Source organism: Schistosoma haematobium, chromosome 1, assembly GCF_000699445.3.
Source record: "Schistosoma haematobium chromosome 1, whole genome shotgun sequence".
Classification (NCBI taxonomy): Eukaryota; Metazoa; Platyhelminthes; class Trematoda; order Strigeidida; family Schistosomatidae; genus Schistosoma; species Schistosoma haematobium.
In genome coordinates this window covers 5,219,167-5,237,107 of record NC_067196.1, presented here as the reverse complement: position 1 = coordinate 5,237,107, position 17,941 = coordinate 5,219,167, and the positions used below count along the sequence as shown (strand labels likewise).

The 17,941-nt window shown below is 33.6% G+C and overlaps 1 protein-coding gene across 1 annotated transcript in view; it reads right to left on the bottom strand.

The window, feature by feature from the left end:
• FBXO38 (F-box only protein 38) overlaps positions 1 to 17,941 on the bottom strand; it is a 28,112-nt gene that overhangs the window by 1,906 nt on the left and 8,265 nt on the right. Inside the window, exons 4-12 of the mRNA XM_051216423.1 lie at positions 16,425 to 16,599; positions 15,775 to 16,017; positions 14,050 to 14,447; positions 12,051 to 12,398; positions 9,533 to 10,213; positions 8,216 to 8,398; positions 4,481 to 4,758; positions 2,075 to 2,242; positions 904 to 989 (exon numbers count right to left, since the gene is read on the bottom strand). Coding sequence (XP_051072977.1) covers positions 904 to 989; positions 2,075 to 2,242; positions 4,481 to 4,758; positions 8,216 to 8,398; positions 9,533 to 10,213; positions 12,051 to 12,398; positions 14,050 to 14,447; positions 15,775 to 16,017; positions 16,425 to 16,599 — 2,560 coding nt within the window. The remainder of the gene's footprint in view (positions 1 to 903; positions 990 to 2,074; positions 2,243 to 4,480; positions 4,759 to 8,215; positions 8,399 to 9,532; positions 10,214 to 12,050; positions 12,399 to 14,049; positions 14,448 to 15,774; positions 16,018 to 16,424; positions 16,600 to 17,941) is intronic.

The window sequence follows — 17,941 nt, the reverse complement described above, 5'->3', positions numbered from 1 at the left end:
ATAAAGTATAGGATTATATAATCCATACACGTTCTTTCACGATTGAATAGGAGTGAAATAATCTAAAAACACATAAGACCCCTCTATTGTGTAGCGGCTTATTAGCTACAATATTTTACAACTGTATTTCAGGTCGAAACTCCGTTCAGCCTATTTCGGGGTTTGGATGACTAGGAATAGCTATTATCCTCAACAAAAAGCACGGAATTACACCTAGCTACTGATTCGATGAATAAGTTGTTGATGTGAGAAAAATGTAGAGCGTTAGTGTTGTCTTTCTTAACCAAATAAGTTAGGTGATGATGAAAAACACATCGAGAGAATTACACATGGATATTAGTGAGTACATTTTTTTAGAGATTCTGTGCATGATAAACAGAAAAATATAAGGAATCAGTGAAGATTTCTTAACATTGGAAATACTGTTAAAAGCTGTTTTCGGACCCATTATATGCACCCAATCATGGGTACTTTTCGCGATTTCAATTTAACAATCAGACATCGAAAATAGTCTATGAGACTTTGGACACTCGAAAAATGATGGACCGACAGAGGAGTATATTATTGAGATCATGAATATTGAATCAAGTTAAACAAACACTAAAACTAGGGAGGGTCGAACAGCTGTTTTGTTTCAGAACGAGACTCCCTAGCAGAGTACATACACGACCTCAGTAGGGACCAAACCAAGGACCTTCAGGTTTCGCACCGACAGCTTACCCTTTAAATAGTTGAACCGGAATTCAATGGAACATACATCAAACTACGTATGTATTTATGTTTGGCTTAACTTTACACTTCAAAAAAAAGTGATAAAATAAATAGGATTAGATATCAAGGCCAAAAAAATTGACAACGTGAAAGTAAACAGCAATTCAACAACAACGAAATAAACTGGCTTACCAAGTTCACAGCGTTTATAAAATGAATCTTGTGTATATTCCATGGGCTGAGGATACACAGGAAGGAGGTCCCGACGAATAACCATACTACATAACAGTGTAAAATAAAAAGGTGTATTATTTACTAAACTTTAATGTTACAACACGCAAACAGACGCCAAGGTTTAAGAATTGACAGATTAAGATTTACATATATTATTCTCTTCTGTTAGATGAGAAATAATAATAATAATAACAATAATAATAATCGAAGAAAGGTCCTCGAATGCATTGATATAGTGGACAGTGAGTCAATTTATCCTCTCAAAACGTTTCCAAACGGTCATAAACTTAGAGCTTCTAGAGGATGTTGTTAACGAAAATGAGGGGAAAGAGGATGTCCGTCGCCTAAAACAGGTTCACATATAAGGAAGATTTGTCTATTTTGTCCTCTATAACCAGTATCGGACTGACACACTTGACGAGATGGAAGTTCGAAAGGAATTGCAACTTGTAAAGCAACAAATACCAAGAGGGCCAGATGACTTATCTCCGGATGTTTTTAAAAAGATGGTGGCGACCTTATATTTATGGAACTGACTAAATTGTTTGCAAACGCTTGGCAGTTAGAATGTTCCACACAGCCTGCAATAAGACTGTAGTCGTCCCTAACTTTAAAATGGGTTTAGGTCGTCTGTGGGATTATCGGGAGACAAATCTACCTCCAATTGCATCCGGACTATTAGCATCCGTATTACTTTGCAGAATGTTCAAAACACGTGGAATGCTGGCCCTCCGGGGGACGGGTTGATTTCCGTCCTGATCGAGGATATACTGTTATATCCGAACGAAGAATAAATGAATGGTAACTGTTAGGTTCTATTTATGAACTGTTATATATATATATATATATATATATATATATATATATATAGCTTTTAACATAAGCTTTCATTTGATCTATTGGCTACTGCAATAAGATTTACCAGTCTTAAATTATTCATAAAATATGACACCGAGTTATGAAAAAACGTCAACTCGCCTTCCTATCCCAACTTATCAGGTATATATTTTTGAAATGAAAAAGTAGGATTCAAGATAAATGTTTTCTAAACAGTTAGAGTCATCTACAGTAGATCATCATTTCAGTAAAGATTTTCACTAGATTGCACACACGCCAAATATAAACTTACTCAGAGAAATTGATCACTTCTCTGAACAACTGATCAAACGTAGAATGAAAGTCTTCCATAGCACGTTCACTTTCCCAAACTTTGTAGTCATGTGAAATAAGTATGTGCGCATGCTGACAATAATCCCATAATGCTCGTTCTACCTGAGTATTATATTGTCCAAATGGTCTATAAAAAAGGTTAATTTTTAACCAAAAAATAATAAGGTCAAAATAAAACAAGATTTTTTATCAAGACACAACCGATTAACACAAAAGTTGACTATTTGAAGGTGTTTATAAACGTTGACAGTAGCTACTGTTCCATTTTACATCACAAGTTGACCAATGGTGATGGAGTAGTATAAGAAAGCCGTATTAGTTTATAACGTGTTTAAGTGATTTATTCTAGCTTTCGGCCAGGTAAACTATCCTTAACGCTATTACAGTTATTTTGCTTTTATACCAATTACTAACCCTTAACCTTGACTATTTTTTATGCAAATATATGCATAAACGATACATATGTGTCCAGCGACTATTTGGATTCCCTTACATGATCTATAAAAACTGGGTCACTACCTTATTACACTTTCAAATAGGTTTTCTCTCCGAAATTGAATGTTCTGAATATTCGCTGCATCCATTGTTGTCTATCTGCCGTCTAATATTAGCAAGTCTGGGATATATACGCATCCGAAATGCAATCCATACTCGACTTTTATGATCTATTTCGTATCAACACGATTTGTTTATAAAATATGTACACGAATTAAATACTAACTACATTTCGTCATACCACATTGGTACCAAATGGAAACAACAACTGACATTAAAGTGCTGCGATCATATTACCAGCATTAGAGTGCTAAACCTACTAAGTCATCTATTTTTAGAATTATGCATTTGATGAAATGAAATCTCCGGTTTTAGATTTATTTTGACAAAGCTTGGTATCTTTTCGTTGATGCTAAGGAACGCAATTGATCAATCACTTTTTAGTACATGTACATCCCACGCGGACTACCTCGACTATTGCCAGATATTCAAAAGTTTTCAGTAAAGTTGAAATCCAGGAGGTCCAGAACTTATTGTGAATGCAAATACCATAAAGTAAAAAAGAGGAAGCGACATAGTCGGTTGGCATATTTTCACTCTGTTTATTTCACTAGAGAAATGAGAGTGTTTCGGAACTCGCACATCAGACGCAATATGAGATGTGGGAATTGTCGAAAACCATTATTGCTGAACAGTGATGGGAAATAAACACCATTGTGATACATTTTAGTCTATATTTTTTGAACAGATGCATATGAGATATACGTTAGTATGGTCGACAGCATAATTGGTGCGAGAATTTGTTACTGTAATCAGATCTGTAATAATGAGCAAAGTTATAACGACGATCAATAAGTTTGGAAATATGAATCATTGAATTCCAAACTTAGTGGATTAAAATTAGTATCGTGTTCGCTGTGAGATCGAAAGCCCCTGGAGTTCGATCTTGTACGTATACACAAGTTTTGGACAGTAAAATTTATTCCATCACTAATACGGGTTTACACATTTTACCCAAACAACTAGTGATAACATCTTATGTGGAAAAATCTACGACTGTAATGAAATTGAAAGGAAAAAGAACCCAAGTATATAGATACTCACTGTTAAGTGTGAGGACGGAATATAGATGTTTATTTATGGATTTTATGGAAAAGATGGCAAATAAGTACAATATGCAGTGAGCATATGATTTAAGAGGGATTTATTCGAATCATTGTTGAAAAATTGATGAAATCATCAACAAAGCAATAGTGGAATGAATGAACATTATAATCACCTAAACATTTATCAAATACACTGATTTCATTAAAATGTACAGGTGAATATTTGTGAGTAGACCACTTAATAATAATAAATGTTATTCCGAACGTAAGAATAATGGAATCAGCTAAGCATTTTAAAAACAGAGGGAACAAGACAAGGAATTCATAAATTTTAAGCTGGTAAAAATGCTATCACGACATTAGCTTCAGCTTAAATCCTTCACTTTCCTTCATTATTAACATTTGCTCCTTTATTGTTATCTGCCTTTATCAATATTTTTTAGATTACAATAGGTTTGTGCAGATTATTGAAATTCTATAGTTTACGTCACAGACTGGTCTTAGGAAACCACTGACAATCAAGAAGTACCAAACAGTCATTTCGTCCTAGCGTGAGACTCCTCAGCAGTGGAAATCTAAGATCTTTCCAGGCATGGGACCCGGGACGTTCAGGCCACAAGGAGAGCGTCTAAATTTAAAACTGATGAGCCAGAATGCAAAACGCTCCTAGAAGTGCCTATTTTTGATGTAACAATGATTTTTATTATATAAAGCAAATGTTCAGATGGTATACTATGAATAATTTGATGGGGAAAAATACTTACCTGTATGTAATAGATATATTTTCATTGTGTGTAGGGTAAAGTTTACCAACACTGGATAGGAAATTATAGATTGCAAACTTTGGACAATTAATAATTCGAATACGTCGAAGTGCTGGGAATCGATCGACAGCTTTGCAGTCGACATTATTCTGATGATTAGTACAATCAACTATTGAAGAATGATTGTCAAATAAGATAGCTTTTAGTTCAGTGCAATTTTCTAAAGTGATATTTTTCAAATGTGGAGATTCACACAAATTTATATGAGAAATCCCAACCTGTAAACAACGAAAATAAAAATAAAATTAACGTATATGGCAAAACATGGCAGAGGATAGATACGAAGTCCTACTCACTGCCTTCTCGTGGCGGGGGTGTTGTTTACGAAAATGAGAGGACGAAAAGCGAATGTCCGGCGATTTACCCGAATCCCAAACCAAATCAATGGTGCACATGGGCTCCAGTATCCTGAGGGAACAAATGGCGTATGAACCAATTGTTGGTCACCGGCTATCATGGGACTGCATCTCCTTACGATGCTCCACTACCTTGTGGATCAGACCTTCAAGTCGAAGGCTCGGGGTGTGGCCCCCTAAGAAAACCACCTGGTTCGGCTTGGGCACCCGGTCAGTATCACAGCCCTCACATATATCGAATGAGATTTGTGTGGCGCATATGTATTTGGTGCCTCTTTGTACCATTATCTATGTGTTGAAATAAATAAATAAATAAAATAAGATAAGAATAAAGTGAGAATATTGTGCACGATTCGAATACCTTAGTTGTACCCCCATCTCAGATTGAGAAAATAGGTGGTACGAGTTCGAATCTTCCGCACTGTGTTAGGAAAGCTTTACTGTTGAGTAATGTGAGCAACATCAATATATATCAAGGGTTTCTTAAGAAATTGTTACTAAACATTAAATTGTTATAAAATAAACGCAGGTTAAAAATATTTAAGCATGATTTCCTTCGAAATATCACTTTTAAATAAAAAAAATTACAGTGTGAACAATAGTGGTGTAAAGTGGTTGTGAACCTTGATTGGATGATATGGTTGAGAAATATGCTAACACGTATGTCTATGAAGGCAATGACTATTTTTTTCAAATAATGTAGACAGATGCAGACTGTCTGGATGAATTTCACAAGACAAATGCCATCAAAGAATGCAGTCTGAAACTAGTACGAAATAATTATCTATGCTTGTCGAATTTTTTTCAAATGATCCTTTAACTGATGTCACAGTTTGTGATGGAGGAAAAAACATCTTCAAACCGTACAGATCCTTCCACAAATTGTCAGATATAGTAAATAAAACTCGGGTATACTTGCATCCGTATCTGTGTGAAAAGTATAGTGAGTGATTTAGGTATCTACGATGAGTCATTTCGTGTTAGACATGTGACAATACGAAATAAATAAATAAATGAACCTTATCATTTACACACATATATATACACAATATGTCTATGTCTAGTTACTAGGTCCTAAAGCAAAATAGATTTAGATACGAACACGAAGATTGCATATTTTCAAAAAAAAACAATGGGAGAACCAATAAAAACACGAGGAAGAGAAATTTTGTTTAAAGTATTCTACAAACAATTCAACTAACACTTGTGTAACGAATGGACACTATCATATATGTAAAGCTGTTGAACATGTTGACCATTTCTTTCCTCTTGAAGTACCGAGTAAATCGGTAGTCGACCCAATTTCCGGACAGATTTTGTTCGACTTATGTTTATTTATTTATTTAAACATATAAACATTAGTACAAGGAGGCACCAAGTAGATATGCGCCACACAAATCATTCGATTTGTGTGAGGGCTGAGATACTGCCCGGGTGCCCAAACCGACTTATGACAACTCTCCCTATCTATGGCACGTGTGAGATGTTTATAAATATGTCAAACAGCAAATATTCTGTATAAAATCTCTTAGAACTACTTTATGGCTATGAAACATGGTCCATCAAAGTAAAAGACATATGTAAGTGACTAATATTTGATCACAAACATCTTTAATAAGTTAATTGTGCATGGTTCAAGTGAATAACCCTGAGGTCAGTTGTATGAATTTCGATACAAAGAATAGAGAAATCTATGAGGCGGTGAGCAAACGTTTAATTACGTGGTTTGATGCCCGAGAACTAACTAAATGGTAGTTATATAATAATTTTATTAGCGAGTCACCAACAAAACCGTTATTCCACAGTCGATTATGTATTGAGTTGTTATACTTGTGTGCTATGTTAATGTATAACGTAACGATATTGCCAATTAGATAGCAGTGACTTATCGATCGGATCAATGATGCGTAAACCCGTATGAGCAGTCTAGAGTCCTTATTAGTCCTGCTTCCTGTCTAGCCCAGCCAGTTCAGAACACCAATCCAAGCTTCTGCGATATGAATCATTATATTTCAAACATACTGAGTTTATATACCAATCAAACAGACCATATCGTACCTTAAAATAGAAAACAACATTTATACAAGATTTGGGCAAATGTGGTTGTGAATGTGGGAGGCAGTGACTAATAGACAGAGCATAATTCAAGAATGGTAAAACGTATAATAATTGTTCATAGGTCAAAACAGTTTATAGTAAGAGGAATATGAATAGTTTAGTTATTTAACAATTATACGATAAAAATATACGTTTAGTATTGGTCTATAAATGGATCACAAAAGTTATTACTCATTATGCTTATCGGGACATAACATGAGTGATTTCAGATCATTAATGTTTTTGTCTAAGCCAAAGCAATCTTATTTTCTAGCCAATTTGTTCGTGGGGTGGAACCAACAGTTCGATTTCCCATGCAATCGTTACTCCGAAACAATTTGCGTCGATCAAGCCAATCGACTACACATTTGTCATGGGTAGAAATAGCCCACATCCATAATGTTAGTTAAAAGATGAGTGGATTTTAAAGTGGCTGGAGGTGGTCAAACCAAGACATGAGGTTAGCCTACAAGGTCTTTAACCGTTGAAATGTACCAAACCAGGTGTAAATTACCTTGTTATAATTTATGAGATAACCGTACTCCATTAATAGTCGTGTACTTGGTTTGGTGATAATAAACGGATGCCCAAATCGAAATGGATGGAGAGGGACTTGATTATGTAACTTAGTGACTGAAAGTAAAATGGCTCATGACCAATAACCCACTGCATCATAACTCTATGGTTGGAAATAATAGATGAAAGGGTCTAAAATCGACAGTATATATTCTTAATTTTTATCGAGATTTTGGGCCTAATAGGATGAAATAGCTCAAAATTTGTCACAATGATACAGAGACATTCAGTTTTTCTCTTCTTTGAGATTAAAAGCATCATTACTATGTTTGTTATTTCACTAATATATATATATATATATATATATATATATATATATATATATATATATATATATATATATATCGTTTAGTCTTTGTCACCAACATAGCTACTACTATTACTTCAACTTTTTTCCCGATACAAATCTAGTCAATTTTATCTCAATGTTTTGTTGATTTGATATGGCAACTTGGGCGGGTCAATTATTCCAGGTTCTACATTGATGATAGCTATGACTAACTGAACATAATACCATTCCATACTTTCTATTCTCTGATCATATTTATTTTTTGTAACAAAATAACATTCATAAAAACAACATTTGATGAATTGAAACAACATAATTTATGCCATACATACACACACTGATTATGATTTGACTTACTTTTTCAAAGTGTAATGAAGTTAAACAACTATGAATAGCATTCAATGGTTGTAAAATATTAAGGATTTGTGGTTTTGGCAATGTAAAACATCTTAATTCACTGGTATCTATACATGCATCACGAGCTAACCATTTTGTAGCAGTGTGACTAGACTGTTTGATTAATTTACAAGGAGCAGATATCTAGATATAAAGAAAGAATAACAAATAATTGAGGTTTGGAGAATAAAATAATTCTTTGGTAACCGTAAATAGATATAGTTATTATTCCTTAGTTATGGAATAAAACAATGAATGAATGATGAATAGTACTCGTTAAAAAGACAGTTTGATTTAAAGAAAACGGACGAGGTAGATTTTACCAACTTGAAAGGTGAATTTTACTTTTATGAAGAATGTGAAAGGAGAACTACAACAGGATTCTCACTGACTTTTATTCTGACGAACATATCCGATAACGTTCCAAGCTATGCAGTCATTATGACTACACACCCTGAAATTCGTGTTTGACCGCGAACAGGTGCTAGCTTTGATGTCGTCTTATTATTAACCTATTGACCAGACACAGGTTTACCCTAAGTTTGAGGGCTAGTGAAACTAATCGGCTGTCTAAACCGAAGTAGATGGACTGTTGTTCAAATCTTTAACTTAGTGGCCAGAATTCAATAGCCTGAACAACAAACCCACTGCTCGAATAGCTCTTACGTAATTTATTTCACATGTCGATGGTCACGGGGTAGCTAGCAAAAAATATAAACAATAAGCTAAACGCAACTAACTTTACCAATATATGTTGTTCTGTCGAACAACACTAAATAAACATATTACTTGGTGTTTTGTGTAAAACATTAGTGACAAAATATTTGTAAATGAGTGGTCACTACGACATTTGTATGAAACGCTTAATTCTAACTGTATAACTGATTCTTTTATCTCTTGTGTTTGTGAAGCCAATTCTTTCTTGAAATCTCAAATCTTTAATAAAGCAATACGAAAACACATCACGCTGTAACTGACTGACGACTACTACTACTACTACACCACCCGCAATAGAGCTAAATGATTTGGAAGTATTATCTTATAATAACGATTACAGTGGCGAGTAAACAATTTAATCAGAAATCAAAACAGGTATAAACGGTGGTGCCTCAGTGGTGGTCATTATATCGTTTGACTTCCAAACAACAGATTGTAGATTCGAAAATCATTCAATCCACCTTTGATTGAAGACGAGTAAAAAACACTCTCTCTGGCGGACAGCATTAGCAAGTGACAAAATAAAGACAACATAGGAATCGTTTTCATTACAAATCTTACTTGATAGTTTGAAATACCCTGAGAAAAAAGCAGTGGATCAGAAGCACACCCTGAGCACTCGTTTGAACCAGTCACAGGGTAAATAATCTGACAACACGGAAGACCAAATGGTGTGGACATCTTGGCAATCAATTGATTCCATTCTGACATAGTAATCATCCTATAGAAATTTTTATGCTGAATCGACGGAGGAAAAGGATGAAATGCTAAAGAACCACCAAGTTGCAATTGAGATGCTGTTGGAGTAGAAGCGTTATTTTGATTTACTGTTGAACGTAACAGTAATGTCTTTCCAGAGTGTGAACTGGTACTTGGAACAGTATTTCGACTAGTTTCGGTGTCAATACGTACATTGAGGCAATTTTGATTGTTTTTTGAGTTGTCAGGAGAAACAAGTTTACTTCTCACAATTTTTTGATCAGTAGCCAATTGTGACTGTGACATTCTTAGAGTAACATCCCATTCTAATACACCGCAAATGCATGTTTGTGTGGAACGAGACATAAAATCATTATCATCATCCGGTTTACTGGAATATCGTTCGGGAACATCTGACACTGGGATATGTATGTTGTGTGAAAACAACGTTTTAATCACTCTGGTCGGTGCTGACACTGACCAACCGCAGGAACCGTCTAATTCCAACAGATTATTCAAGTAGGTGTGAGCTCGAAGTGAACACTGTGATAGATTTTTTAAAAAAAATATTATGGTAAAAAATCTGATTTCTACGAAAAAAACTGTAGAATATTCAATCAGAATCAACTTTATCACACATAACAGATATTAAAACTGGCATTGACCATTCTCTCAACGACAACATGAATACATCACTTATTTTTTTAATGTGACTTAGAATAGAGAAGCATTATTAGCAAGGTTCAACTTGATAATTTCAAGCAAGTTGGACATTGAGCAGATTGCAAATAGTAGCAATAATGATATATGTAATATATATTCCAATGAGTTAAAAATTGAATTTCTTGGTTAGTGTAAGGCCCTCCCTCAAAGAATAAGCAAACAAATAACCGAATTGAATTAACACAAACAATTAAAATTAATAAAAAGCTAGAAAACACCCCATATTTCACTTAAGTATGCAATTTTTCAACTATAAAAATTTTGTGTCGAAGTTTCCCTATAAAAAACACTTATATAAATAATTCTTTTTAATTTACACTTTTGTGTATCAACACAGAGACATTAATCCTAAACATCATGTGTAGTTAGATTATTTGTACTATTTGTTGCTCGTATTTGTCTCTTTTAATTATGTCTATTCAAAGTTGTGCACAGTGGTGTTTACTCATTACATTTGTCATTCTTGAAAAATGAGAACTTTTACAAAGTTTAATTCTTGCTATCTTCACTTGTGTGTTGTTATATATTAGTCGCATGATCGCCATTAATCATATTAGATCAACTACATTATTAGTGATATCTTCTCAGTATAAAACACAACATGATAACAGATTATAAAAAGATTCCAAAACTAAGTTGGAATACATGTAAACCTAGTAAACAGTGATATTATACACAGAAGTAACAAGTTCATTAAAATTAACCAGTCAGTCACTGAAGTGAATAACATAAGAATGAATGAATCTGTAAATTAATTAAAGTGGACAGGACAAAAAAATATAAACCTAATCAAATGTGAAATTATGACTGATATAGGAACAGGTTAACAAAGGTCTTGAGAATATAACACAAATCTATGAAGGGATTTAATAGTAATATTGAGTACTGTTTAATTCCTTGTTGGAATCGTCGATATGTTGAAAATTAGTAGTTCAAGATTTAAATGCAATCAAAATAGCATTTTTAAAAACGAATGATATGTTTGGAGAGATTGAGATCGTCCAAAATCGGCGAATGGAACGAAAGATCGGCGAGATAACGACAAGACAAGCTAAACTATTCCGATGCGTCCCAGCCCTGCTAACTAGAGGGAGAAGACCAGGTTCAGATGAGGGAAAGATAAATTCCACAGGCAGCCAGAAGCATGAACAACCAAGTACACAACTTAAGTATATATATATATATATGTATATATATATATATATATACAGAATAAAAAAGTCCTTGCGAAACGTCGCAACGAACCAACGACATTTAGGGTCCTTCCAAGTAGGAAATACAAACTGAAGGTAAAATGGGCACTTCCGCTGCGAAAACGATAAACTCAAATTTCCTAAATAAAATTACAAAAAATAAGACGTTTACGAAGTGACTTCTGGGGATTTGCATCTCCAACAATGAATATCTTAACATCATTAGTTTAATATCAGTCTTAATATGTATTTTGATTTTCTCTTCTTAACTGCTAATTTAAACAGAAAAGATAAATGGAGTCAATGTATTTTTATACGTAAAATGTAAAGTTAGTTATTCGATCTGTTTACTTTCTCAAATAGCAGTGTTCAACCAAAAAACAACAATGTGAATAAAAGATGTATGGTCTAAAAACATTTACATAGAATACAATGAAATATAACAAAGCTATACTATCACTTACAAACAAATCATGTGGTTTTGTTCGTAAAGAATCTGGTAGAAAACCACGTGGTGGATTCATATGAATTACTTCTCGAACGGATGCACCTAAGCCAATACAGTCTTCGGGTGATAAAGGAGAATAGCCCAGTCGACGAGTACTTAATAAATCTGATAAGCATAAAAGGTGAACAAGTTTACGCCAATCTATACATTGTCCAGTAACACATTGATCATGTTGATCAACAAAAAGATGCGGTGTATTCATGAAGCCTTTGCTCTCACCATATTGAGGCGCAAACATATTTCTTAAGACGACAGTTTCTAAACATGGGAAAGGATGTCCGCTAATCAAAACACGTTCAAGATTCTACAAAAAAAATAAGCCACATTTTAATATAATGAGGGGAATCATTGTGTGAAAAAGTAAACATTAACAAATCAAATTTGAAAACAATACACAGATAACAACAAAAATCTCAATATACTATACAAATATCAAAGAAAATATATATGTATGAATGAATGTTTACGAGATTTTTCTAACTGTAACAATTGACAAAAATGCAACTGTGTTTTAGTAATCGTTGGTAGGATTTTATAAAATGATACTACTTAAGTTGACCAAACTCATATAGTTAATGACTCATTTAAGCATAATTAAACAAAACAATGGAAAAAGTAAAGGACTCTGTAGATGTTATGTCAAAATTAATTTACTCAGATCGATCACAAACAAGCCTAGAGAGAAACAAATATTTTTAACCTAAATGATGCAAAGATCAGACAAAGAATTGCGAATTATATAAGCCTGGCGTAAACTATCGATTACAAGAAACAGCTTAACCATCCTTGACGCACGGTGGCAATAGAAGAGAAAAACTGGTCTGTCGTAAGAGAACTTTTGCAGTCAATACAAATCTCTATTTTTTCTGTACAACTTGTCAGTACATATAGTCTATTAATCAGACGGTCATAGAAAACGCAGAATCTGACAGGAATATGTACTGATCGAAGTTGTCACATATCACATCAGGGCAGTGACAGAGGAAATTAATAAAATGAGAATTGCATAAATGCTTTTCTAACTACAAGCTTTATGCATCCAGTCTTCACTTAAACTGTTTGTGTGAAGGTTGGTGATATTACCATGCAGTCTATTTCGAAGTACGTAGAAAGGGTTTTGAGCATGCAGCATATTGCCAATAGTTCCGACCACCCAGTATGTAGGAGAAATAAAGTTAAAAGTCAGAATAATAATAATAATAATAATAATAATAATAATAATAATAATAAGACAACGTATAATATCAAGTCTCAAGGATTAATGTGTGCACTTATATTCAATAGGCTAACAAAGGGGAGATAACTGACCCATATTTGCAATATGGAGATATTGATTGAGACGAAATTTTCGACTGTTAAAATCAATGAACAGAATGCTAATCGATAGGTGAACACAACGATATGATGTGGCCGAGTGACAGCTATTGGCTAGACTGAATTGACTTAACCACCGAATGATTTGAAATCAAAGACAAGATTAACACGCCAAAAGAATAGGTTTTTATGTAGTAAAACATGTCTTTATAAAAAATATGAGCCAAAAATAAGCATAGTAAAATGAAATAGGTAATTGGAGGAAATCCGCTAGTGGGTCACTGATTCTCCGATTAAGACCTGGTTGTCAGGCCTAATTTTCGGTATTGTACCATGTCCCCCACGAAGTTTGGAGTCCTTTTGTACCAACATTAATAAAACAATACATTTGACTTATTCCATAAGCTCTTCAGTTTTCATGGAAGTCACGTTTTTGTCACTCCTATCAACTGGAAGTTCTTTATTTGCCCTAAATTTTAGATACTCCTTTTCAGTTTTCAATAATGGGACAGAGAGAAATTAGAGGATGTAGCCTCGACAAAATTTATATGCAGAATAGTGAACTGCATTAATATGTTCACAAAATCCTTTTGCCTGTCAACATCATATTCACAGTGGTAATTATCGAGTTCTAGACTTACTTCAAGTGATATCCCAGGACAGTTTTCCAATGTTAGTGATCGTAGAGGTAAGAAATAGGTTTTTGAAGGTTTGTCTGTTACACAAGTTTGTGTAGAATTTTCTTGACAGTCGGCAGCTGGTTGAGTACAATCCTCGCTAGCTGATGAAGGTACAATTGTCGGTCGAATGTGTAGTGATTCTTCATCGCAAAATCCAGCAGAAAACCATCGTGTTATATCATTTAAATATGGTGCATTTCGAATGACAATATTTACAAGTCGAGGACAGATGAAAAATGCAAGCGCTATACCCCAATCGGTTACCATACAAATAGGTGACAAATGATCAGATGATTCCCCAATACCTAAACTCATCAATTCAGAAACTGTTAAACGTGACTGGTAAGGATCTAAATAACCTAGAAATTGAAAACAGATTGAACGTACAAATCATCTTTATTACAATGATGCGAATGATTATAGAGGTTATGTCAAAAAATAGGATATGGAAAAAGACATGATTCACAAATTATTTTGACTAAGGATTCGTAACATTGTTAATTATGTGAAACATAAAATGCATGAAACATATATCATTATTATTGACGGAATAAACACTATAACAGTCAATTGTGAAGGTTGTAAGGCAAATACAAAAAAATCATACGCTAAAAAGGTGGTATAACTATAACGTCATATACATTTTAGAAAGTGGGAGATGCCGAATCCCTTGAAAGGTAAACGTTAAAAAGTTTAATCTAAACAAAATAGATACAATTTAGTGAAGTATTAAGGAATAACAGACAAAGTACATTTGATCAAGATTGCTTTATAATGTCAAAACACAGTAAAAAGATAATATTAAATAATGAAAATATCGTAGGATGATGGAAACTACATTTACCACACCAATTCAGATAAAATAAACAATTAATCAGTCAGTCATATGCAACGAAGAACCTGGTACATGTGTATCAATTTAGGTCCCTACACCACTGATATAACAGGATAAGACATCATTTAGATAAACAGTACAGGGAGATGAAATTATCATGACAAATGCCAGAGCAATAAAAGTAATAGCAGTTTCGGTAGAAGTAAAATTTGGGAGTAGGAGGAAAAAAGACATTGGGAGGTTTCAGGACAAAAATTAAATTCATTTGCATTGTTGCGTACAATTCTGAGACATCATTTCAAGTCCCCATCCACGTGTATTCTGCGTATAACTACACAGCTCAGTCTAACTGCTAATGACTTCAGGAACCGATGCACGTTTTGGTTTTGCAACACTTATTCCCAACTTCCTTCCAACCTACTCACTCCTACACCAGATAATATCGCGCATCAAGGTAGGCGTTCGTTGGGCATATGTAGTACATGTCTCAACCTTGACCGACTTACCATTCTTAACCAGTACACTATACCTAAACATCGGTATTGACGATTCGGTAGTCCCAAAATACGCGAGCGATGCTTTGAAGACACATGATCTAATGTCAGTAACCTACAAAGGCAGGGAATATTTTTTAATGTAACTCAGTAACGAAGTATTCGTTTTCATAGTTCTTGATTCTATCGAGGAAAGTAGAGTAGGATCTGGAATCTGGATCTGGTAAGTAAAACTCACTATGGTCTAACAATAATTTATAATGATATACTCATTAGAATATTTCGAAACACATAACTCAAATGAGTCTCTACAAGACACGCATGTATACTGGGAAAGCATGATAATAATCAACCTACCAAGAGTAAGACTTTCAAGACGTGGAAATTCAGCACCGGCATGATAAAGACCTTCAAATAATGAATTTCGTGTATGAAGCATTTGGAGAGCCACTTGATTCAAAGACTGTTGACCAGCCAGCAGAAGCAATCCAATATCTACTTCAGATGCATCTTTGTTGCTAGAAAGCACCAAACGCTGAAGATTACGAAATCCACGCCCGTGGGACATACTGTCATCAATTATGTGTCCAATTAGACCATCTAGGAAAGCAGTGGGGTTATGATAAAATTATCAATAGATATATATTTAGTAAATAATAAACCAATGGTTAACTTGATTCGACACCTCATAAGCTAGTCTAATAAAAGATGATGTTACAAATCAACTAATCACAACTTTTAACGAACATAGATGTAATCTATCAGTTAAACATCAGTATCTAACCAACAGTTTGCACAAATTCCCCTGAAAATGAGTATTATGCTCATGAAATTCATGCAAATTACTTACTAACTTAATGAAATCATAGGTTAGGAAGCAATTGGTAAAATATTTCATATATGAGGAGGAAAATACTTAGACCAAATGTATGTAGGCTGGAATACAATTGAGCTTAGGTAATAGAGTGTAAACAAAAAAATAAAATATATACATACAGACGACATACCAATGAAGCGTGTACCAACCAACTCAAGCCGTGTAAGCTGAGGAGCCCGTGAAAGAGCCGAGAAAATACGAACAAATCGAACAACTCTTGATGGTGTACTACAGTTGTTCATGACAAATGATTGCAATTTCGGTGCCAAAAAACTGAAGAATGGATCAGCTGAAGCGAATACAACCTAAATGGAATGTAAGGAATGTTACGTCAAATTCGCAGATACTACCACATGAAATCGCTATATTAGAAATTGATCGATGTATTTTAGTTATAAGGAAACTGGATTATTTTTAAAATCTAACTACACACCAAATTGAAATTTACATGAGTAAAATAATAGGAAGTGAATTTTAAAATTTCAACTTGAAATGTGTAATATTTTGCAGACTGAGTTACTTTAACAATTTGTTGCATAATGAAATGTCAATTGAAATGCGTTGTAGAAAAAAAGATGGTTATATCTTTAAAAATTTGTTTGCGCTAGCTATCCTAATTCATACCTACAAGTCAGCAAATTATGCTAAGTGTTTATGTGATCTAAACGACCATTAGTCAATGAACATTTATTTAGAGATTCAGACTAAAGTTATCGTCAAATGTCTTGAATAATTTACTAATCAATGTATTGAAGTAATTTAAATTGATAGCATCTTAAGGTAATTAATGTTCCTTTACAATCAATAGTAAATGAACGCGCATAATGAAGACAGTTCAGTACTAAAGTCAGAAAACCAACCATTCAAGTAATAGAGAAGCCTGTGACATTCAAAAATATCCAGGTGGTATCAAGTATATCAGCTAGAGAATCTTTAAAATCAGTGAGGCGAGAAATGGTTCGTGTTTAGTAAATTACTTTAGTAATAAATATCTGTACATTATTACGTTACATTCAAAATTATTTTCCTGTGATCGTCATTGGATAATGAGTTATTTATTGAGATTTGTAAATTAACGAATAGTCGCTTCTTAATATATATATATATATATATATATATATATATATATATATATATATATATATATAATTGAATTCCACAGCCTAAAAGCGTTATAATAACATGTGGCTTTTAGATACAAAGATCAAAATAATCAACACAACTTAATAGTTAACCATAATCAGTGTTTGAGAGCCAATGAATGTTAAACTGTTTAGATTTAATAAATAATAAAATGATAAATTTTAGAATTACTTCATACTCAAATAATTAGACTACTTGAAAACTATTAACACATTGGATCTCATGTAATAATTTCTTTTAATTTTTGAAAGTGGATTTTGTATACTCTGGAATTCCAGTCGAACTATTCAAACTAAATAAATCTGAGACTAAGCCAATTTGTAAATCTGTTTCCCTGATATATTTATCTCATAATCTAACATATAGGATTTATGGGTTTATCGATGTAAGGATTTAATTTTTAACCAATGGGTTAAAGGTTCAAACTATACTCAATATACTAATCGCATGAACGTGTACATGGTTTCTGAGTTTCAGTGTAGGTGGCGCCCAGGAGTTCGAAAA